At 37.4% G+C, this 25593-nt stretch overlaps 1 protein-coding gene and 1 long non-coding RNA gene across 7 annotated transcripts in view; one reads left to right on the forward strand and one right to left on the reverse strand.

Annotated features, from left to right (window-relative positions):
• The window catches only part of LOC141374890 (uncharacterized), a 58857-nt gene that overhangs the window by 24144 nt on the left and 9120 nt on the right, over positions 1-25593 (forward strand). For 2 of the 3 annotated variants that reach the window (XR_012382063.1, XR_012382061.1), the window contains exons 2-3: positions 8954-9080; positions 16134-16227. This is a non-coding gene — a long non-coding RNA (uncharacterized lncRNA). Of the gene's footprint in view, positions 1-8953; positions 9081-16065; positions 16228-25593 lie in introns of all 3 variants that reach the window. The other variant, XR_012382062.1, reaches the window with a different exon arrangement.
• Positions 20012-25593, reverse strand: part of RNF180 (ring finger protein 180) — a 187148-nt gene continuing 181566 nt past the window's right edge. For all 4 annotated transcript variants that reach the window (XM_073905421.1, XM_073905420.1, XM_073905422.1 and 1 more), the window contains exon 7: positions 20012-21005. In XM_073905421.1, the coding sequence (XP_073761522.1) occupies positions 20806-21005 (200 nt within the window). In that variant the 3' untranslated portion in view covers positions 20012-20805. The remainder of the gene's footprint in view (positions 21006-25593) is intronic.

Genomic DNA, 25593 nt, shown 5'->3' on the forward strand with positions numbered 1-25593 from the left:
GACTTGCTATTATTTTTTTAGATTATAAATATAAATGATACCATACAGTATTTCTCTAGCTTATTTCCGTTAGTATAATACCTCCTGTGTTCGTATATATTGTTGCATGTGGAAAGTGAACCAAAAACCAAGTGATCATCTTTTAATTAACAGGGAATGAATGGTAGCTAAGTCAGAACAATAGACTAATGAATAGTGTAAAGATTCTTAGATGGAGTGCTTGTTTTTAGAGATGCTACCTACCCTTACTATATTTTAATGTGAAGCAGGCGGATAGAAGCAAATGACACATCAAGAAAGCAAAGAGTAATTTATTTAATCCTTAACGTTGTTCTCACCTCTCAGTGAAGCTAGAAAAAGAAAGAATAATTGTCCGTCTGTCTGTCTACCTACTTACCTACCTAATTACCTGCGTACTAAGGCAGGGTCTGGGAAGGAAGGAAAAGATAAGGATTGAAATCTAAGTAGATATATGAAAATATATGGAATGTTTAATGGTGAGTGGGACATTACTTAAGACAGGAACCAAGAAGAATTTAGATTTTTGAAAGTAGATAGAGTAAAAGAGAGATTAAAAGTAAAGCGGTCAGGAAGTAAAGAGGAAATGAAAGGGATTTACCTTTCCTTTTATTCTGTCCCATGCAGGTGTGAGATGTATACGTATTGGAGATAATGTATACTGGTGACAATGAGAGCACATTGATCATTTGTACTACACAGAATTGAAACACCAATATAAATCACCTATTTGGGACTCAGGCTTTGTAAATTGGGAAGAACAAAGATCATAAATGTTCACTGAAACATGGGTAGATAGGAGTGGAAGTTAAGCCCGATGATAAATTCCCAAATAAAGTATCTGTCATGTAACTATATAATTGTGTAGCATATGCTTTATTCGCACATATGGTTTATGATTAGTGGTGATAAATGCTTATATATTTTCTGAAGACATCTGTGAGCCTCAGATATGCAGCGGGAGGACGAGAGCCCTGAAGGGCGGGAGCGGAGGGGTAGTTCCCAAGCCCTGCCCTCAGTCCCTGCTTTCCTGGCCGTGCTGCCCTGTGCTCTGAGGCTAAGTCCTCCTCTCCAGAGCCACAGGGGGTGGGCAAGTCCTAGGTCCTAAATAGGAGGTTTTTAAATATTTTTGTTTTCCTTCCCCCCCCCCCAAAGAATTTGTCTGGTGATATGAAGGGAAGCATTTTTACTTTTCCAGTGTAACATAAAAAAAATGTGCTCATTTAAATTTTAATACCTGATCTTACCTCTCACTAATATATAGTTTGTAGAATTATCCAAGCATATATTTTTCCATCAAGTTGATGGAAAAGAATTTGGGTTTGATCCAGATGCAGCACCAGGACACCAAATCGTAAGAGATACTGGCAAAATTCAAGAACAGTTATTAGGGAGAAAAAATGTTTATCTTCTTGCTATTAAAAAGTACATTGCAAAAGCGAGATTGATTTCTTTTGAAAATGTTTTAAATAAATACATTGTTTTATGTTAACACATACATTCATGCACATGCCCACATCCACGCATACAGTTTTCTTTTGAATGTTTCAGACCCTTGGTGGCTTAAATAAATGTTTTCCATTGTATTTTTATAATTCATGAATTCAATTTATTTTATCTGTTATATGAAGGTCTGATTTCATTGTTGCTCTTTTTCATGGTATCACATTTTAAGGTATAGAACATCCAAAATTTATGCTTATTACTATGGTTCCATAAATGCTTGGCAAACATAGCCAGAGGTGGCTAAAGAACTACAAAATAAAACCCAATAGTGGACTTCTAAACTTTACATTTAGTGGTGAGTTAAAAAAACATTTAATGTTCATATTTTTTAATATATTTTCATTGTTATTGTCATTTTTAATTATGTATAATAAAACTCGGGTCAGTTAATCTGTGAAGACTATTAGGTTTAGCCCATTGGATTCTGGAATATGCAAGTTGAGAGCTGTGTTAGGGAGGCAGGAAGCTGGTTAAAAGTGCAGGGTGTGGAGTCCCAAGGCCGAGAACCATGTAGTAGGACTCAGATGATGTTCAGTCTAAACAGATCTCCCAACCATTCTCCTTGTGTAACCATGTTTAAGGATTGTTGGTAGCCTGTTCCTAAAGCTGGTAGGTAGTAGAGCCAAGAACACAGGGTCAACGTTACCATGTTTAACTCGAGAGAGGAGGGCAGAAATTTAAAACGTTAGTTGACGCATATGGAAATGTATGTCTTCTTTGTATGAAATTGCATGTTAGTGCCTACTCTAAAAAAAGAAAAAAAATATATGTTTTTATTCATACTTCTGGATTAGAGAATTGAAATATGTTTTAATATTTCCAGGGAAGGATGGTTATATTATTCTTAAAAGTTGTCCTTGAATGTCACACACACAAACTAAAAAGTGCTCCCTACAATAGTCATGAATCACTTTGAATCTGGAAAAATTTTGCACGGAAGAAAACAGCACCTTTAAGGCCACTGAATAAGTATAATCACGAACTACAACAAAATCACCATCACTAACAAGTGATACTAGAGTTTTATTTTATTAGAAGTTTGGTTTTCGAATTTTTTTTGGTGAATTCTGGACACTGGATAAATGATATTTGGCACTCTCATTTTTTATGTTTGAGGAAATAGAATAAAAGATGAACAAAGACTGAGCTCTGTTTGCCAAGCCATAAGGCCATGCCTGAAGGAAATACTAATGATAAGGGCATAAACAAAAATTTAAAGATAAAATATGTAGTAAGTTCTAAGAATATATATATATATAGAGAGAGAGAGAGAGAGTGCACAAGCAGGGGGAGGGGCAGAGGGAGAAGCAGGCTCCCCACTAAGCCGAAGACAGATGCTTCACTGACTGAGCCACCCAGACATCCCACGCACTTGAAGAATAATCGGATAGACCATTGGCAGTAATTGCAGTACCCGGCAGAGAAGGACAAACTTGCCATATTTCTCAGGAAATAAGAGAACACTTGCTCCAGCTTAGAACTGCCAGAAAACAAGGCTTAAGAATTTTTCTCATTATTGGGACGCCTGGGTGGCCCCCTGGGTTAAGCGTCTGCCTTCGGCTCAGGTCATGATCCAAGGGTCCTGGGATCGAGCCCTACATCGGGCTCCCTGTTCCGCCGGAAGCCTGCTTCTCCCCTGCCTCTGCCTGTCACTCCCCCTGCTTGTGCTCTCTCTCTCTGACAAATAAATAAAGAAAAAAAAAAAAGAATTTTTCTCACTATTAATGATAATGTGTGTAAATGTACTGATTCTGATTTAAATACTCTACAACTCTTGTGTTTTGTTGTCAAGGCCCAAATAGATCTGATAAAATTTTAGCATTGTTAAGCATATTATATGATTTTGATGATTTTGTATTATTCTAGAATTAATTTTAATTCTAGGTATATTGCTCTAAAAGTCCTTTGCATTTGATTCTTAACAGGTCATGTAACTTTTGACTCCAGAGTATTATGCAGAAAATAATACATGTGCATTTGTAAACACGTTGTTTGCGATTTAAGCATATGCCCTGCATCATGTTTCCAGATTAAATGAGTTCCGTGCTCACCTTTTCACAGTACTTACTGATACCTGACCTTTCTTCCTTTTGGTCTTTCTTTGCTTATTTTTTCTGTCTGAATGTAATACATATGTCCTTTTCCTTCCATTGCTGCTTTAAGACCACTCTAATTTCACTCTCTTTTGTGAATCTGACTTGATTCAGAATAGGAAAAAACAGATAAATGTATATAACTGTGATCATTAATATTTATTTTTTCTAGAAATTTTGGTAGATGAAGTTGTAAGATATAGCAATGGGATTGGGTATTAAATACTACATTTTTAGAAGACCTGAGTTTTTTGTCTTTTTAAAAAAGATTTATTTATTTATTGAGAGAGAGAGAGACAGAGAGCAGAGGGAGGGGCAGAGAGAGAGGAAGAGGGAGGGAAGCTGACTCCTCGCTGAGCAGGGAGCCTGACACGGGGCTCGATCCCAGGACCTGAGATCATGACCTGAGCTGGAATCAAGAGTCGGATGCTTAACTGACTGAGGCACCCACGCACTCCATGAGTGTTATGAACTCTGAACATCTGAACATTTCATCTTAATGAAATAGACAATGTATATTTTTTTATGTGGTATACTTGTTGCTATCTTTTCAGTTAAGACATTTTCTCTTCTCACCAGAAAGAAAGGAGGGAATATTGCAGAATTCATCAATGAACTATGTCAAAAAATTCACCTTGCAATAGTTTAAAATGAGATTGGGCCAAATTTATAAAGGGTTTATAATTCATTAATTGATAAAATCATTTTCCTACACATATCTCTGATAGTTTTAAGTTTATAATTTATGAAAGTAAAACATAGCTCCTGATTTTTCTCAGCCATAAGCTGTACTTATGTACAAAATTACAGCAAAGAGACATTTTTTGCCCGGGGAGGTCATGTGTGTGTCTTCCTAGTTTGTCAAAGGAAAAAGACACACATGATTACTGTCTGGATTAGGAGTAGTGACTAGCAGTAACCATGAACTCTGTACAGTAACATCATTCACCTAAGTGGAGCTGTCTCTGGTAGAGGTGGGGCAACTTTCACTTCATTCCTCCTACTTTTAGCCCTCAAAAACTGAAATGCATGTGGTGATATTCATAGATACTGATGATGTCGGATCAATCCATGATAATAGAAAGCAAAGAGGAAAACTTGGCAGCGATAGTTTTAGTTTTCACATGAGTCATCAGATACCAGGTAGATTTCTGAACTCTGTTTTTAAATAAGAAGGAATATATAGACTCCTAGATAATAAGACTTTGTTCTGAAATCCTCAGGATATGTGACTGGCATTTAAGTGGAGTTCAAATCATGGACAAACTTGAACATCATTTACAGAATGATTAAGTGGGCATTTATTCATTAAATAAGCAGTGATTGAGCATGTTCAGTTTTTGTTTGTCGAGTGAACAGGTGAATAACAAGACCTTATATCTAGGTGTTATTGTTGAGTTTTGCTGTGTGAATATGTATTACTTTATATGAAAGCTTTAGGAATAGAGGGAAATGCAATCCAGGAGCTTAAAACCAAAGGGAGCTAATTCACAGAGAAAAAGTCGAACAAGAACATCGGAAAGGATAAAGACGAAAGGTAGCATGTAATGAAAAATGGAATATTAGCTGGCTACCCTCTAGCTTAGCATTTTTCTTTAATGATTGTTATGAACTCTGAACATCTACCTTCTTTGTTACGGATCACATCATTTTACTTGGGAAACATGGCAAATGTCAAATGGCTTTTCAGATTGTGTTAATAAAATTAAGTTTTTACGGTTAAAGTTACGTGCTTAGAAAAGTAGCAGGTAGGATGCTTTAAAAAGTATTAATTTAAATGCATATTAATTTAGGCAGGGCTGATTAAGAACACAGAAGTTTCTTTGGAAACCCTTTATAATGAAAATATATAGTATAAAAATATGAGAGTTTAAAAAAGAGAACATTTTAAGCCAGCTTCTTAAGCCATTTATATATTGACATGTTGATTATAAATCTTCAGTCTTTAAAACAGAACTCAACTAGCTGTGAGGGCTCTTAGGGTTTCCCCCAATTATCTTGAATTGATGAGGTTTATGGTAATTTATCATTTTTATAGCCGTAGAATTTGCCACTCTACTTACCTCAAGGTTTTTGTGTTTCACTTTTTTCCCCCTAGCAACCTACTTACCATTTTCTATCACACCCTCATTTCAGCATCTAACTTGGTTTTATTTTACTGACAAATAACTTCCATAGGGGGCAGGCTTCCAAATGGGAGCAGAGGTGTGCTGATGAAAACATTTAGTTTTGGTTGTTGTTCTTTAATTAGATAGTCAGGTTTTGCATTGAAGTGAAAAAGATCTTTATTAAGTCATTCAGATGTACTGAAAAAGATTTAATGACCAAAAGGTACAAGGTGGTACAAATAGAAAGTGATCAAGATGATTAGTTCTCACATTTTACCACCTAGTAGATTTAACCTAGGGAACTTTTGAGAATCCCTATTGCTATACCAATTAAATAAGAACGTTTAGGAATAGGACCTAGGTATGAGTATTTTTTTTTTAAGATTTTATTTATTTATTTGAGGGAGAGAATAAACCAGGGGAGGGGCAGAGAAGTAGGCTTCCTACTGAGCAGGGAGCCCAATGTGGGGACTCGATCCCAGGACCTTGGGATCATAACCTGATCCAAAGGCAGACACTTAACCTACTGAGCCACTCAGGCGCCCTAGGTATGAGTATTTTTAAACAGCCCCCAAGTGATTCTACTCTGCAGCTGAGTTTGAAAACCAGTGACCTGTATCTGGGGTTGCGAAGGGTTCTTGGGTTTGTTTTGTTTTTTAACATGTGACAGATAGTATATGTGGCCCAAAAGCCTAAAATATTTACTATATAATCGTTGACAGAAAAAGTTATTTGGCCCATGATACAGATTATCATGTTTTCTCAAACAAATGCATAGGATCACATGAGAACTTGTTAGAAATGCAGGATTTCAGGCCCTGTCTCAAACCTGCATATTAACAGGATCCCTAGGTGATTCACATGGACAGTAAAGTGGGAAGAGCACCAATACACATCGTGTTGATATTAAATATTAAGCTCCCTGATAATTTCCTTTACTGACACAGGTAATCAAGATCGATTACAGTTGAAACAGCTTTTGATTTTATACTCCTTTTACCAAGGATTATCTTCATACTTTTTAACCTCTGCACAGTGATTTCCTAGAGCAATAGATTCAGGCTGTTCCACTGAGAATCTTATTCCTCTTGCCTTGAATCTGGACTGGCCTTAGTGACTTTCTTGATCAATGGAAAGCCCCAGAAATATCATCCCTGGCTTCTGGTGATCAGCTGGTGATGAGCAGCTGTGCGGTTTCTGCCTGGCTTTCACGAAAGTGCCCTGTGGGAGTTCTGAGCTACTGTGTAAGGTGTCTGACCGCTCTGAGCCTGCCAGGTTAGAGAACCAAGTGTAGGGGCTCCATTTGACCATTTTATCTGAGCCCACCTTTTGGTCATCCCCCCCTAAGACTCCAGCCATGAGCAGAGCTGTTTTGGACCCTCCAGAACAGTTTCCTGCCAGCAGAATGTCATCAGCTGACCTCTGTTGATGCCACGTGCAACAGAAGAATCATGCAGCTGAGCCCTGTCTGAATCCCTGATCCACAAAACTGTGACAAATAATAAAATGATTGTTTTCTTAAGCCACTACATTTGGGATAGTTTGTTACCCAGCAGTAGATAACCAGACCACCTATGTAGGATGTTTAAACACTTTTACAATTCCGGAGAAGAATTATTACAAGTTATGCAATAAACTTTTGAGTTTGTCCTCCTTTTAAGATTGGTCATTTTATATAAATAGCCCAGAGATAAAATTTAGTGGAAGGGTAGTTAGTTGAGCATACTCTTTGTGATGGCTTTGTGGTAGGTCACTTTGGCTAGACTAAACTACATTACCCAGAATTTTCTTTCCAGTATGTTTCTGGATAAAGAATAAGAGTTATTCTTTCATAGGAGTTGGAAGACGGAAGGGAAATAGCAGCTGTTTGTGACATATACACACTTACTCCTCATTATTCAGTAAAACATTAAATGTTTCTGTAAAGAGATTTAGCAGATATAAAGTCCCTAATGAGTCACTAGGGAAATTACAGGGGTGGGCCTGACTCAATCAGTTGAAAGGTCTTAAAAGAGGGTGTAGACCTTCCCTGGACAAAGAAATAAAAGCTACCTGTAGACAACAGCTTCGACCGGTGTCTTTGCAATTCCAGTCTTCTTGTGATCTTCCATTTATGGCTGCCTGCACTATGGACTAGATTTGCTTGACTAGATCCTGAAAGTGTAGAGGCCATTTCAGTTCCTTGCTATGCATATGTGTATAGATCACACCCACACCCACACACCCACCCCCCCCTACACACGTCTGTATTAGATGTATAGACACATATGTAGCTGCGTCTGCAGGAACGGGGAGATTCCTCCTGCTGGTTTTGCCTGTCGGGTTGGTGCTGACACAGACTTTGGTACCAGCAGTGCTTCCAGGAGAACAGAGCTTAAGGATGAGTCCTAGGAATAGGTTCTGATTTTCTGGAATTGTTTCTCGAATCTGGTCATAGTTAAAGGCACCAGTGGGCCTCTTTCCAGGGGCGAAAAAGGACATTGATTGTTCATGATGTGGCTCAAGAGCTGCTCAAAGTCTCACTTTTGGATGATGGTCACTAAGTACCAATGGAAGGTGGGGTTCAGGGTGCCTACATATGAGCTACTTGAGAACATTTCTGTCAAAATAAGGTGTATGATGGATGCCCAGGAGGAAGTGGGCAATGAAAAATATGAGCTGAAAGCGTCTGTCTCTACCCTCAAAGAAATGCTTTTCTGCGGTTGTACCGCTGTATTCGGTGCAGCCACAGCTGTAGGGTTTCTGAGAACTAAAGTCAGAATGTCCTCCTGGACGCGGCTCTTTTACAATGCAATCTCTTTTCAATTTAGGTTTCTGACTGTGAAGGAATAGCTTCCTAAAACTAAAGTGAGAATTTATCGGCAGATCCTGACAAAGCTGAGGATCTAAACCTCCCAAATAAAACTGAATCATCTTTGCCAGTAGAAGTAGCCCTGTTGCCTCTACCTGGAGAAGTGTAGTGGCTCATTTTGTGTGTCAGCTTGACTGGGCTGTGGGCTTCTTGGATATCGATCAAACATTATTCTAGGTATTTCTGTGAGGGTATTATTGGGTGAGATTAAGATTTAAATTAGTAGAATGAGTAAAGCAGATTGCCCTTCCTGATGCAGGTGGGTCTCATCCAGTCTAGTGAAGGCCTGATGAGATCAAAAGGCTGACTTTAGTCTGAGAGACTTCTCCTGCCTGAGAGCCTTTGAACTGGAACATCACCTCTTCATGTTTCCACAGCAGCCTGCTGGCCTTCAGACTTGACCTGGACATTGGCTCTTCCTGCTGCTACAGCAGCTTCTGGACTTGGGACTCAAGCTGGGACAATGGCTGTTCAGATTTAGGACTTGCCAGCCTCTGTAATCATGTAAGCCAATTCCTTATAAAAGCTATTTATATTTATCCCATTGGTCTGTTTCTCAGGAGAACTCCAAGTAATACAGGAAGGTAGCCCCTTTTTTTTACCTGAAGAACCTGGAATGGTCTTAACGGATAGTTACCTGCAAGGTACTCCTGACCGTCCCCAAGACCTACAACCCAACACCCCTTTTTGTGTCTAGATCTACAACTAGATTCAAATCACAGCAACTCTCAAAAGATGAGGTGCTAGTTGTGGCTCAGGAAGAGGTGTGAAACACACCAAAAAGAACTGAATGATTTGAGAAACTTATATAGACAAAAAGCCAGAGGGTGTATGTGAGAAAGGATATTATAGGTGTGTTATCAAGGTGGAAGGGATATAAAGTTAGATCATGCTCACTTTGTTGACATAGGCTCACTCATCAGGGATTCTGGGCTCAGTGTTTGAGCTGAAGGAGTTTAGGAAGGGCTCTAAGTGGTTGGTCAGTTGGTTAGCTGGCTTGACCCAAAGTGTGACCTATATTAAATGAAGTCAGAATGCCTTATTATATTGTAGAGGAAGGTATCCAAAGGCTAAGGAGATTGTAATGTTACAGTATATATATTCTGTAAGACTTGCTTTCCAACCATGGAAGGACACACCTTTCACACCGGCTGTGAAAAAAAAAAATTATGGGGGAGCCTCAGCCTCTTTGAAAAACTCTGTGGTCTCTCTTCTAGGGTAGGTCAGAAATTAGAGAGGAAACCACTTCCACGGGACTAGGATCACTAAACACAGTGGTGGTAATGGGATTCTGGGATGTCAGGGCCCACTGGTGGCACTTAATTGCCAAAGATGGAGTCGGCATGGTTAACATAATGAACAGTGGAGTCAAAATGGTAATCAGGTTAGTCTGACTTAAAAGAGCTTTATGGGGTTGGCCAGTTATCATGATGTTATCATGATGTTTCCAGGACAGAAATATCTGGAACAGAACAAAGAACAGAAATGTCTATTAAATTCTTACTTGGTCTGTATAAGCAGAGGAGTTCTAAGTCACTGAACAGAGGTTTGACTTAAATTACCAAAACACAGAGTCAGTGCCTTCTATAAATCCCAGGTTTGAGCTGGTTACAGACCCAGGCCCCCCACACCCGCTCCACTGCCAAAAATATATATAGTGTGAGTCTGTCCCCCAGTCTTCCCCTAAAGGGACCCATAGCCCTTTACCAGGTTGACTGTACACACTGGAGAAAGAGAATTCTGGGGAATGTAATTTAGCCTAGCCACATTGACACCCCTCAAAGCCATCACAGCTTACCCCTTGTCACCTTGGTAAACTATCTCCTTAAACCACACTGCCTGCCATGATAAAGCTGTTTCATATACTACTGCGAACACGCTAGCTCTTTCGGGAACAGGGTACAAGGTCCTTGGGTGATGTTCCCCTACTCCTTTGTAATTTAAATACTGAGAGTAGTTATTGTCAGTATGTCTTGTGATATAAAGTTAGGTATTATGAACGTATGCTAGATGAATATATATAAGGCAAAGATAAAAATATTTGGTGATATTTATATAAACAATCGCATACCACAGCCGATGAATCAGTATAGACTTTTACCTTCTTACAGGAAAAATGAATAGCCTAGTGCACTGCTTGAACTTCGGCACACTGGGAGGATTTCCCCTTACCATTGTCTTTCGGGGAAGACCAGAGTAAGGCTATGGAGGTTTTTTTTTTTTTTATGTTCATCATCATACATTACATCATTAGTTTTTGATGTAGTGTTCCATGATTCATTGTTTGCGTATAACACCCAGTGCTCCATGCAGTACGTGCCCTCTTTAATACCCATCACCAGGCTAACCCATCCCCCCACCCCCTCCCCTCTAAAACCTCAGTTTGTTTCTCAGAGTCCATAGTCTCTCATGGTTCATCTCCCCCTCCGATTCCCCCCCTTCGTCCTTCCCCTCCTGCTATCGTCTTTTTTTTTTTTATTAACATATAATGTATTATTTGTTTCAGAGGTACAGGTCTGTGATTCAACAGTCTTACCCAATTCACAGCGCTCACCATAGCACATACCCTCCCCAATGTCTATCACCCAGCCACCCCATGCCTCCCACCCCCCACCACTCCAGCAACCCTGTTTGTTTCCTAAGAATTCCTCATATCAGTGAAATCATATGATACATGTCTTTCTCTGATTGACTTATTTCACTCAGCATAATACCCTCTAGTTCCATTCTGTAGAGTTTTAAGCTGTCCACCTTTGGACGGTACCTGCAAATCACACAGACCCCTTTGTCCAACAGGCCTCTTTTCCTCAGTCAGCTGGGCTTAGACAGGAAGACATAGTTATGAGCTGAGAGGGTGAAGATAATGTAGCAGGAATAGCGACTGTGGACACTTGGGCTACTTCCTCATGCAAGTGACTCGGGCCCTCAGGGTTTCCTCAAGCCTGATTTTATATACACCACTTTCATTTGATGATGAACTGCTGCTGTGCACACCTAACATTATGGCTTGGTAATGGATCAGACACCCAGTTGGTAAAGGGTAGTTCAGATATTACGGCAACTTCGTGCCCCACGGTCACATGTTCAGTCTCTAATAAGCCCCAAAAGCTGTCTCTCAAAAGGAGAATAGTTATCCCCAGAGGATGGAGGGGCTTCGGTCCAAAATTGTAAGGGTCTGTTCTGTGATCTACCTATGGAAGCTTGCCAGAAGCTTCAAACAGCAGTCCCATCTACCTCTGACCGTTCAAACGCCTTTGGAGGTGCTAGATCATATTGCTCAAATGAAACAGCAGTTTGCATGGTAGTGTGGACCTGTTGAAGAACCTTCTCTTATTCTAGTACCACTCAGTACTGGAAGGGATATCTTGACATGCTACAAACACTGGACCCCTAAAAATTTCACTGAGGAAGGATGCCTCTGAACTGTTTTGTTACTGGTAAAGTCCCTCAATTAGGAATTGGACTTCTTAGACGTAGTGAAAAGAATACAGCCTCAAGAAGTAGGCATGTCTAGGTTTGACTTTTGGCTGTACCACTTTGGTAGCTAGGTGACTTTAGAAAAGTCACCTAACTACCTAACCTCTTTTAGCTCGAATTTTCTTGTCTATAAAATGGATGTAGTAACAGAAGTCTTCTAGGTTTGGTGTGAGAAATACGATACTATATACAAACATAATACTGTATATAAAACCCCTTGATAGTGTCTGGTACTCATTTATCATTGAACAGATGTTAGTTGCTCCTTCTGCTCTGCAGAATCACCCATACAAACGGTTGGGTAATGGGTGATTTTCAGTCTACAGCTGACTCTGCCATCAGTTAGACCTAGTTGGCTGTAGAGCTTTTTACTGTGTTAACTTGGCTAAGCTGCAACTATGTTGCCCAGAGTCCTTCTGTATGGTTCCATTGTAGTGGTGGTGTACTATGCCTCTTAAGCTAAACTCAGGATACTTCCCCCAGAATTCCTTTCCTATATGGTGTCAGGTATAGTTGGCCAAAAGAGAGATTTTCAAGAGATTTGAAAAGCAGAAGCACGACCTGCCATTATACTCTGAAGGTCTTTGAGGTCTGAGGCAATGAGAGGCTGATGGAGAGCGGCCAGCAGGTTGCAGTTTGTGCTTGTCTTCTCCTGATCTGCATTCAGCTGGTCTTCTCTGCTGGTTCTCTGACCAGGAGTCCCCCGGCTCACCACCTGTCCTTCAGCCATGGGTTAGCAGAAATCACTGCATGGAGTCAGTGCTCTACGGAGCCCAGATCCTCTTTGTGGCCCCACTTTCAGGGCTGGATTGGCTGAGCTACCCCCCTTTCCTGAAACTTGCCTTTTCCAATGTTTCAGGAAGATTTTTCTCTGATTTTTCACATCTCCTTTTTTAGGCCTTTACTTTCCCAGTTCTTCCCACAATTGTGTAAGGTCTCATTCCTAAATAAGGCCCTTATTCCATAACGCAATGTACATCTTGAGTTTTCTTCCCTGACTGGAAGCCTCTGCTGTCTAGTACAGCGGCCGGCCGTTAGGCACACATGCCTATTGAGCACTTGACATGCAGCTAGTCTGAATTGAGACATGCCGTGCAGAATAAATACTGGATTTTGAAAACTTAATACAGAAAACACAGGAAGTATCTCATTATTCTAAAACTAATTTTATATTAATTCTATGTTAAAATGACATGTTGAATGTAATTAGGTTAAGCATGTTATGAAAATGGGTTTCTTTTCACTTTTACATGTGGCTGTTAGAATACTTAAAATTACATACGTAGGTCACATTATACATTTCTCTGAGAGCATGAATCTAAGTCTTTTTATTGTATAGAGGTGCTTTGTATGTGCTGGTGGCTACAAGGAGGGTTTTTCCTTTCTTTATCCACCACCTTATTACATCTGGGGTAGGCATTGCTGTTGAATGAAATAAACACCTTCCAGGTGTCTAGAGCTAGACAGAAGGATACTCATGCTCTGGTGGTGGTTAGGTAGAGTTGAAAAGTTGTGTGAGTGCTTTGTCTCTAATACATTATATAGGCTTATATGAAATTTTGTGGATTAATGTGGGAATCCAAATATTACTATAATTCTTTATGATGAAACATATTCTAATTCCCAAGAAAAATAAACTTAGAAGATTTAGTGAAAACAACTTGTTCTTAGTTGAAGACTGTTACTATATTAGGAAACCAAACACGTGGAATATGTTGTAAAATATTTAGTGCCTGTAAAATATAAGCTTTGGACTGACTTCAAAATATTTAAAAATTGCCCTTATTATTATATCAAGAATAGCCTATGTAAAGAAATATGTTATAGTTGAAAAATAAGTAGTCTATAAATCCTTTATTGTCTTTACCATGTTGCAAGAGCTGTTTAAGCTTAAGGATAATTTGGTATGATAGTCTCAGGTTTATGGCCAGAGAGAGATCTCAGTGATGTACTCTGAGTGAATGTTACGATTTATTGGCTAGATTATTAAGTTTATAGTACTATTATACAAAGTCGTAACTGTAAGGAAAAGGAGGCCCCATTTTCTCTGCCTTGGTATGGAATGGCCTGCTGCTTCTAAAAGGTACAAGTGCAAAAAATGATTCAGAGCACTATTTGAGGTACTTACTATGTTAGATGCTATAAGAAATAACACTGTAATTCAAATTTTGTAGGTAGGTACCATCAGTATCATTTTAAATGTTAAGAAAACAAATGCCAAACATGATATTTATTTTATCAAACATAAAACTTCCTGGATAACATCAAAAATAGGAAATCCTATTCCTCAACCTTCTGAATAATTTCATAAATACAGCATAAAGCATTTGCTTTAGGTTCTCAGTAAGATGCTTCTCTCGGTGTGGCCATGTGCCAGTAGCCAAGTGCTATGATGCAACTAAATCTTTGGTTCAAACAAAGTGGGACCCATGAAAGAAGAGAAGCAACCCTTCATTCTGTTGGCGAGAACACTTGACTTATAATTCACTTTTGCCTAATGGCCCACTTAATGACTCAATTTTTTGCTATACTATGGCTGTCAGCTTAAGGGACTGTAAGATTTAGTTGGAGGTAATTAAGAACTCTACTTATGCATGAACAATAATAAGGCATTTGTACCTCATTAATATCTTAAAAAATAAGACCTTTCCTATGGCCTTTTTGAAAGTAAGATTTTGAAGAAGAGGAAGGAAAAGAGGAACACATTTACTGAGTGCTTGCTTTCACCAGCATTCTCTCTTAATCCACAACACTATTTTTTCCTTTTCCTTTTTCCAAATGAAGAAACAAGAGTAGAGAGGTTAAATAACTTGGCTATTCCTAAATAATTGGTAAATACTGCTTTGTCTTTGCATAAACTGTTTCTCAAAGAACTTTTAGATCTGTTTCTTCGTTTTCTTGTGAACTGAATTTTATCCCAGAGGAATCCTGTGAAGGTCTGTTTTATGGTAGTTTTACAGGTGAGGAAAATGAGGAAAGAAAGGTTAAGTAAATTTTAGTCCTGTAACTCAAGATGGCAAGGAGTTCTCTTGAATTTTTGCAGTTGTAATGAATAGTAAGAATTTGAGGTAAGAAGAAATTTCACAGTATATTATATATCTCCAGATGTGTTATTAGTGATAAGGATAATCTCACGTTTGTTCTCTTCAAATAGACTTTAGATAAAGATAAAAAGAGCAAAGGGTGAGTATTGGGAGAAAATAGGGAAAAGAGGAGAAATAAGTTTTTTCCTTAAAAACGGGGGAGGGGAGTTTGATTTGTGGACTTTAAATAAGCTATTTACATATTGCTGCCTCCAAGTAATTTCAGAAGTTTATTCAATAGATTCATGTAAAATTCTGGCATAACTCATTATAATTCCCATATATTGGAAACTGGCATAGTACAATTCTCAAAAGCCAAAACAATGAGAAATTTATCTTTTGGGAACACTTACTATAATGACAGGATTGCAAGATCCATTTGAGGTTTTTTTAATTCCTTGTTTTTCTAAGCGTGGCTCATGGGCCCGCAGATCCTTACCACCTGGTAGCTTATCAGCAATGCGGAAACTCAAGCCTACCCCATCCCTTCTGAAAAATATGTGTTTTAACAAAACTTAATGTGGGCATATGAAGGTTTAAGGAGTAGTGCTGAGGTTTACTTTTGATCTAGGTTGATTCTTACACTATATATACTTACCTTGAAATACTGGGATCAGAACAGACATTACCAGTAGCATCCATTTAGTCCTGCAGAACTTGTGAATCAGGGCTGTATACTTTTTTTTTTAATGACAGGTTAAAATTTTTCTAAAATGAGAAAAATTACATTGTAGCTACACTACTATGTTTTAAAAATCTACGGAATTCACAACGAGGTACCTATTAATCTTCTGTTTTAAGGCAAAATGAAAAGTAAAGGATTGTAGCTTACTATTAGTTATATCTCATACCTAAATTAGTATATATCATGGTGGTATTGATTATAGTCACTTAACTACATTTTTCTTTTCCCCTCAACAAATGGTGAGACCTGCTTCCAAAACCTGAATGACTCTCTGCACCCTTATCCAAACACGGATCAATTCTTCTTCATCAGTCTCCTTCCCCCATATTTGAGGGACATCACCAGTGGACCAGAGCACTTTTCTTCTTGGGGCCAACGCGGAACCTCAGAATCCTTCTCAATAAAGGTAACCACGACAAACCAATCTAAGTTTGCAAACAGAATGGAAGCTCTTATCAAATGTAGTGTTGTGTATTATATAGTGTCCTGCAGATACTATTTTTCATTGGTATAAGCAATGAAAATTGTTATAGACAAAGTGCAAGTAGCTCATTCCTGCATTCTTGATTCAGATCATGTCTTATATTCCCAAAGCTCCTTTAGCAGTATTAGTACCAAAGAGTCTTCAGTGAATATCCAGCTTCATCAGTTTTATCAGATGCCACTGACAGTATAGAGCACAGGTCTTGAAATCGGTCAGAAACGAAGATAAATCAATCACTTTTAACTTCGTGTGACTTTGTTCACATCGCTTCTCATCCTCATCTATAACGTGAGGTTAACATCATCTTATTCAAAGAGTATTGAGGAGATTAAATTAGTTAATATGTTAATGTGATGAGCTAAGTATCTAAGATAGAGCATTTCCATAAATAAACATTATCCTCACTTCCTCTTTCCTCTTAATGGTTTTGCTGGTAGACAAGGTGACACATGTAAAGCAATGAAAATATTAACCTGGTTCTTATAAGAGCAATAACCTCTCTCGCTCTGCTGTCAATAATAAAAATGCAACCTATGGGGCAGTCAGTATACTTACTACATACTCTTTGGGTGAGCCTCTCAGGCTTATAAAAATGTGAAAGAGTAAGAGAAACTGAGGACTGTGTTCTTAACAGCACTTAATTTATTGATAGGTATGTAAAGAGAAGTAGCCATAAAGGTGGTGATAACAGTCCACTAACTATCTTGGGAAGTGTTAAAATAAGAAAAATGATTCTCAATATATCTATTGCATGAAGTAACCAAAAACATGGTGATAACAGTCCAATAACTATCTTGAGAAGTGTTGAAATAAGAAAAATGATTCTCAAATGTATCTATTGCATGGTGTGAGAAATCCTGAACAAGAATGAGAATGGTAAAGTATTTGTTTTTCTGATCCTGTTACAGAAGCATGATTATAAGATAAATAAATGCACATTGCAGTAGGCACATTCCATGGCCCGAAGATACTTCTTAATGATGTTTCTCATAAGATCTGTGTAAAAACTAAAAATGTATAAAAGTGATTCTTATTATAGGTGTTGTCTTCAATAAAAAAGGAAAACAAAGGCATCCTGGAGAAAAGCATACACTGATAGAACTTACTGAATGCATACCTGGAGAATTACTGAAAATCAGAAACTTTTCAAGAAGTCAAAGTTGAGCATGTTAAAATTTTCAGAATCTTAGGACCACTGTGCTGTATGATGGTGTCCTCTGCATTCAACTGCAGCATCTATGAAGAGTCAAAGACTGACTGTCACTGCACATTAAATCAGTGTATTCTCTTCTCTCAGTTTTTAAAAACCAAGTTTTTAAAAATCTCTATCTTCATTTAGGCACAGAGAAGGCATTTAAGTGATCACTTTATTAATTGGCTTTTTTTTTTCTGGTCATGCCTTTCCAAGTACCTTGGAAGCAAGATTCCAAGGCAGAAATGAAAGTAATGGTGGCTTTGTTGTTATCCTGAGCATTTAATACTAGAGTGGCATTAGTAATACAGCAGACTGAGAAACATTAAGTGCTTTTTTTTTCCATTCTTGAATTTGGTGATTCTTGAAGAACAAATTCTGGTTCTATGTTTTGTCTAATTTAGATTCCCCTAGCTTCTATTGAGTATAAAATGAACTGATTTCAGTTTGTGAATTCATTTTTTTACAATCAAGAAATAAGTTACCTGCTGAAAGAATTCAGAAATGTTAACAACTTTAGGCATTTTTTAAATGCATGTGTGAGAGTATTTAAAATTAACCTTCATAGTAATTAAGCTCTGTAGAAATAGAAATTGTTGATAGTGATAGCTTAGAAAATTAAACCTTATTAAATAGTATTAATTAGGGCACATATTGTACTCCATTAGTTTTAGAATTTTTTTTCCTTTATTGGAAAATGAGTTTTTATGTGATTGATACTGTGAAAAACACTAAACAAGAACAACATATACTTCACTTCACTCTAAAGATCATTCATGTATTTATAAATTTATTAATCATCTATTGAATGGCTACTGCGTGACAGATACCAGAAGAAAATGGTTTCTTTTCATCTCAGGTTTTATCTGGCTTCTAATAAATTGGTAGCTCTAGGAAATGCTGCGCTTCTTAATATTTGGCAGCTTTTAGCTCCATTTGCATACAATTTACATATTTTAAAGTAAAAATAGAAATTTATAATTTTCTAAACTTACTTTTAATTTTAATATGCCAAATGATGTTATTCTCAGACTAAGTTATTAAGATTCATATACCCCATTTAGAATGTTCCTCCAGACTATGCTTTCTTTTTTTTAGAGGGTATTTTGTTTTATCTATTTAAGGTGTTACCTTTATTTGTATTTTGTTTGTAGATACAGATCTACAAATTGATATTATCACTGAGCTACTACATTCATATTGGGAATCAAATCTGTCTCTCTGAGAATTCTGTATCGATGATACTACTAGCTTATAATCATAACTGACATTTATTTATTTATTTATTTGTTTACTTACTTACTTATTTTTAAGTAGGCTCCATGCCCAGCATGAAGCCCAGTGCAGGGCTTGAACTCACAGAGATCAAGACCACAGCTGAGATCAAGAGTCAGACACTTAACTGACTGAGCCACCCAGGTGCCCCTAAAATCAACTTTTAGATTTAGGAATGAATGAAAGCATATTTGCTAGAGATGATAAGCCAGGAATTGTTTGGGAAATGGCTGCAGTTCATTTTAAAGTTCTTAAAATACTGTCTCCCCCCATATGTGTTTTCTTAATTTTTCAGTCCTGACACGTATTACCTCCACTTTGAGCAATAAGTTAGTTATTACAAATACCAAATTTTATTTCTGTAAGGTAATACTGAGCTTTGTCAAAAACACTGTTTTGCCAAGATATTAGTTATATGTCACTAGACTACAAGCATTACTTTATCTATTTTGATACAAGAGCAAAAATTGATGTTTCTAAACTGTATTTAGTTTTCTGCTTTCTAGATTTGATAGTGTCTAATGTACGCTACTGTTTCCTTTCACAGATACAATTTTAAACACAGTAACAGTGTAAGAATAAAAATACATTATTCTATCATATTTCTTAGAACATCACATAACATCAGATAGGTGCTTTTATTCAAATACACAATCGATTGTGGATCACTACATCAAAAACTAATGATGTATTGTATAGTGACTAACATAATAAAATTAAAAAAAAATCAAATACACTTATAGTAATTAGGCCCCATTTGGACTTTTCCTAGACTGAACTCTTGAGGCCTCATCAGTCACAATTTGTTTGGATGGTGATATTTTTAGTGCCATGACAGTTGCACTTATCTTGTGTAAGAAGATGCTCACTGCGTTATCAGCTATATGATGACACAGTGTAGGAATGTTGGATTAGTAGTTCATAATCAAAGCTTTCCTCATAGGTTACACAAAGACTACCTTAGGAACTGAGATATATAAGCTTACTTCTTTGTCCTTTCGTTTTCTCAATCCTGAAATTGGGATACTTGTGCTGTTTCCTATTCTGGAATAATTCAGAGTTCTTTTTTTTTTTTTAATTAAGGGAAAAACCGATTCCAAGGCTTATAGTCTTATAGTACTGTCATAATAAATAAAAAGAAATGCCAGGTTTTCTTTGTCTATATCCATAAGCCTATTTCCAACAATTCCTTATTCCAGGTATTAAATTAATAACAAAGAAAAAAATTTAAAAGCCACTCTTTATTGCACATTTACAATATATTTGACAACCTCTGTGTTAAACAAATCACTAAATTGGTTACATTTTGGACATGCATTGCTCTTTTAAACTACTGAAAATAAGTAAGTATTTTATTTCTTCAGGTGAGTCATCCTGCAATTTGGAAAGTATTAATATATTTCTCTATTGGGGGTCTCAGGCTTTTTGCATTTACTATTCTGTTCTTATAATAATTAAAAATGTTGCACTAATGCTATTATTAGGTCTGTATAAAGAATAGCCAGCTTTTTTAATAGAACAGGAAATAGGTAGAGATAATTGGAAACCAAAACTGAATATACCCTGTTAGATTAGTTCCCAGAAAATATAATTTATCTCTAATGCACATAATTTGCCTAAGAATAAGTGGTGATTGACTAGATATTTTTTCAGCAAAGATACTATCTACCCAGATTATCATTTCATTTTGTATTTTTACTACTTTTCAGTGGAGGGAAAACCTCAGTCTTTACAATTAAGTATAAAAGCGGTATTGTAAAATCAGAGCCCATAAATCCTAAACCAGAGGAATTATGAAATTAATTATGAAATTAATAGTGCATTGTTGCTAAGTGCTAGACAGACTAGCTCCTGAATAAACTGTAGTTCGTTACGTGAAAAACATTAATAAATAAGTCCATTATTCTCATACTTTCTATAAACACCAATTTATATAATGCAACATTATAAAAACTTCAAAGCACATTTTAAAAAGGTTTAATTGCTATCTACATCATTTGTGATTGTTCAACTGTAGTAAGGTATGAAAATTCCTAAAACGGAAAGAAAAAATAGCAAAGAAAGCAGAAAACAATGAATCCAATGACCCAGTTCACTGAATAAATATAGATGATCACCATATCCATGTCAAACCACCATCCACGGCTATCATCCTCAAAGTGCAGATAATCCATCCTATGTGCACCATGTGGGAATTGCCTTCTTGTAACTGGAGCTGCACGTCTGTGGAAACCTACAAGATGCATGAACACATTATTTTGAAGCTCACGGAATTCAGTTACGTGCTCCGAAAGGAAGCTGCATTATGAACACTGGTACCATGAATAAGAGTGTATCTTGATTTCACAGAGTGATATGTTGTATTCCTGACAGTTTTTATTTTTTCAGTGATAACCAACTCTCAGAAGTCTCTCTTAGTTATGGTTTTAAGGGCAGGGTCAGTAAAATTAGCAAAGAGTATGGGGTGTGGAGTCAGGAGACTCCTTGTTCTGTCTGTCACCTTCTTGGGCAGGTCTCTGATTGCTTATCTGTACCATCTAATTACTTAATCACAATTGATCCTCACAAATTTTTAAATTATTTCCACAGGAGAGCAATTTCTAAATTTGAACTTCATTCAGGTTGTATTGTTGCAACTGCTCTTTGTAACTTGTGATCACCAACTTAACCTTGTATCTCACACCTCGAGAATTTCATTGGTATTTGAACAAAATTCTATGAGAAAAATATCTCTTGTTTTAGCACTGAATAAACTGGACAAAAGGTACAAAGTTGAAGAAATATAGCTTTAATTTTTATAAATTTTAAAGCACGGGCTTACTTAAGGAGATGGGTACGTAAAAAGCAAATCTCAAAATCTCCAATCTCAACTGTAGCAACAACCTTGAAGAAAACACATTGCGTATGTGAAGGTGGAATGTTAGGGGTAAGTTGAGATGCTACCAGGTACTTCTGCAATGGACATAATTCTACTCCCAGTCTGATAATGATTCAGGCCTCTCTAGTTTTCACATACAGAAATAGTTTGTTCTCTGTTATATTCCATCACATTGTGTTTAGACTGGCTCTAGCTGGTTTTTCATGCTCTTGACTACTCTTTGCTGGGGATGTCAAGAGAGGCATGAGCTCTAAAACGAAAGCACTGCTTAAGAACATAGGAGAAGGAGAAGACCATTCCAAGAACATGGGAGTACATAAATAAAATAGAACCTGGAAGGGCCAATTTATATTTCACTACAAGGTGTTTCTTTGTAAGAACCCTTCTTCATATGGTCAAAGTCACATCAGTGGTTGAAAGGAAATGAAAAATGCAACCAGTCATTTTACTGGACTCCAAGTTTCAGAAAATTATAAAACCAACCAACCAACCAACCAGCCATCAAACAAACAAACAAAAATACAAACAGACCAAAAATCCCCTAGTGTATCCTTTTGCCACTCAGGGCTCTGAAACTCAACTAGTGTACTACAGAAGACAACTGGACCCGATCATAAGTGTTTGGTAAAGGGACTAGTTATACCTGGAATTAATGCAGTCAGTTAGTATTTAATAATGGTAGGTGTGAGTTTGGTGGTGTTTAAGAGTGTGTACTTGTCAGTGCTTACATTGTGGTACCAGAAAAACCACTGGCCTCGGCTGAAGGAAACGTCATCTGTATGGATAAAGGGAACATCTAGTGGAAACACCAACATAGGATCCCTCCCAGGCAGTTGGTGGCTCTTTGATCTCAGTTTTTAGCTGAGGTTGAGCGCTACCTTATAGCACAAGGAAACCCATGTGCAGGGGGGACTCTACAAAGGGTGCAACAGACCTTTCCTGGGGTGGAGTCCTAAATGCAGAGCATTTCAGGAAACCATAAAACCACCAAGACGGTCCAAGTGCTGAGACCTGATTTTAGCTGATCAGGCCAAATGGCCATTTGCATTGCTCTGTGTTTATTTTGTGGATTTTTTGGGGCCGTATAGTGAAGGTAGTCACCAGTCAGTGCCTGAGGGTGAAGATCACCAAGACCGGAAGCAGCCTACAAGTCCCAAGCGGATGTCTTGTAGACATTAGGATCCTGGTTCCCAATTCTCAGGCCAGGGTGATCAGAGGGTGATAGGATCATTTTGTGGGACCCCAGTGGTTGTAAGGTTGGGTGAGGATATCCTTACAGATCAAAAGCCCTGGGGCTTCACCCTCAAATGCTACTGCCAGCAGCCCGCTAGCCATAGTTGCACCAGCTTCCACGTGGACATCTCTGACAGGTTATTTTCCAGAGTGGTGGCTACTGTTTGCACAGAAGCCAGTGCCCCCGAAAGCTCACAGTTATGTATTGTACAGGCCAACCACTGACAGGACAGACTCCTCTGGGGTGGCTGGTGTTGGACTCCAATGTGGCTGCAGCCCCACTCTTAGCTCTATGTGACATGTGCACAAGTGTCACCCCCAGGGGTACAAAGGCCTTCCAAACACTCTGACACAGCCTTCCTCCCATCTTATTAAGGGAGCCATTCTTCCATATGGCTTCCCTAGACAAAGCTAACGTCCCATCTGTCCTGAGACCGAGCTGGCTAGTCATGTTTCAGACACTATAACCTCTATTTTTAGGCAGTGAAGTAGACCCTTCCACTCGGTCTACAGAAGCTATCGGTAGATCTACACATAAAGCAATCTAGAAGAAGGACAGAGTACGGCAGGAGAGATGTGGAGGGAATTTAGGAATAGATTTATGTATCTACAGAGAGATACACGATAGAACCTAGGGAGGTTGAATGCAGATAGAGATGGAGATACAGATGTATTTTTGTATATACATCTAACTGGCAAATATGAGAATTCTTTTCTTATTTGCAAACTCTGAACACATATGTGTTGGAAAAGTGGGCCTTAATTGAGGAAATCCAAACTCTCTCATCTCCCGGGGTATAATGTTAATATTTTGACGCAGAATAAAAAAACAATGAAATAAACTGCTGGCACCCAGCTTAAAAAAAAAGTGATAGTTCTTATGACTAAATGAATATTTTTCTGAGAAATATTACATCTCCTTGTGAAATACTGTCCTTTTTCTTTGTAATATGTCCATGCTAACTATTTAGAGCTTGAGTATAAGCTTGCCCAATGGCAACCTCTTTTTGTTGGCTGACCAATATGTAGTTGCAAAGGCTTCTTAAAAAAATCCAATTTTCAAAGGACCGATAATCTGATCGTAATCTTTGGTTTTTACTTACTAATGGCTACTTTAAGTATTTCTGTGCTTATTAATGTTAGTGAGTGGGGACAATAAATAAACTATGGAAAAGCTATAATTTTGGTAGCTGCTAGTAACTCTGGTGGTGAAGGTTCTGTGAGGCTCAAGCTTGAACCAGATTCTGGTTCATCCATTTTAACAATGGAAGAACATTAATACTGTGCTCTAGATGAGGCTGCTTATTTTGATGGCAAGGTCACAGTCACTTGGGTAGTATCATTATTTAAAGTCAAACTTCTTTGATCAAGGACAATTCTAGATTACTGTTTATATGTTTAATATTTTAAAATAAAAACTGTACATATTTAAGTTGCATGGACATCTTAATTTTTGTAATCAATGAACATGCAATAGCTTTCCATTTAGTTGTGTCTTTTCCAATTACTTTCATCAATATTTTATAATTTTCAGTAAATTATATTTACTTGTATTATGTAGATTTAAAACATGACATTAAAAAGGATGAGATAACAGGGAAATGATATTTTAGAATAAATTAGAGGGCCATCTTTCAAATAGGTTTTTAATAATTCATAATTTTTTGGCTAACTTCCTATCACATTTTATTTTTTAATTATTAATTTTTATAGCTTATAAAACATTTACAATAGGATGATGTTTCTTCCCCTCTACTTTTTTTGTTTGCTTTATTATTATCTCTAATGTGATTTCTTTATAGAATTATTAAGTCTCTTGTATACTTTGCCCTGGTATTTATCTAAAACTAGATAATATAATGTAAAATCCATTTAACTGCACATATGCAAACTTCAACATATTGTAACACATAGAAAACACACTAATCAAGTCAGCCCTTCTGTTATTAGACTTCCAGTTTTCTTTAGCCAACATTACATACCATCATAACATGTAAGTAAGGATGCCACTGTTAGTCTTCACTCAATATTAGTAAAGCTTAACTTCTCTTCTGTTTAGATAAATAGAATATATATTTTTATGTTCTCTTCCCACATTCCAGTGGATTGCTTTGTACCCAACTTGGGGGGTATTCTTTTTTGGAGAGTATATTAAGGAGATTTCAATTCCAACAGTTTTTTAAGACTATCTAACTACCATTCTCTAAACTGTAGTCATTATTTTAAGAGAAAAAGGTGTCTTTTTGTTGGTGTAGGACAGAGAAGTGGGAAGAGTTTTTCTCACATTCAGAAATTAACCTAACACATAAACACAAATATTCCCAAAGTAGTTGATACTCCTTTTCAAAGTCTTCTTCACAAATAGAGGCCGGAGAACAGGTAGCACTGTTATTGGAAATTATTATTATATACTAAAGTGATTTTTCTGACCTAAAGGAATATTTATAACCTTAGATGTTTCAGATTCAAGTTTTAGTTGCTTGGGTCAAAGGAAATGATGGCATTAATGGAATAGCCCTAGAAAAAAGTAGGGCTAAGACATGGCACAAAAGATGAAGCATTATGAGTAGGGAGATCCTGTGTGGTTTCCCCAGGACAGTCTGAGTTTGCCTTTGTTGTCCTGGTATAACCACTAAGAGAGCCCCTTTCATTCTAAGAGTGTCCTCATTAATGCTAATTTTCAGCTTTGAACACCAGAAAGTGATGGTGA

Source organism: Callorhinus ursinus, unplaced genomic scaffold (genome assembly GCF_003265705.2).
Source record: "Callorhinus ursinus isolate GAN/ISIS: 27379988/994484 unplaced genomic scaffold, GSC_fseal_2.0 scaffold23, whole genome shotgun sequence".
Classification (NCBI taxonomy): domain Eukaryota; kingdom Metazoa; phylum Chordata; class Mammalia; order Carnivora; family Otariidae; genus Callorhinus; species Callorhinus ursinus.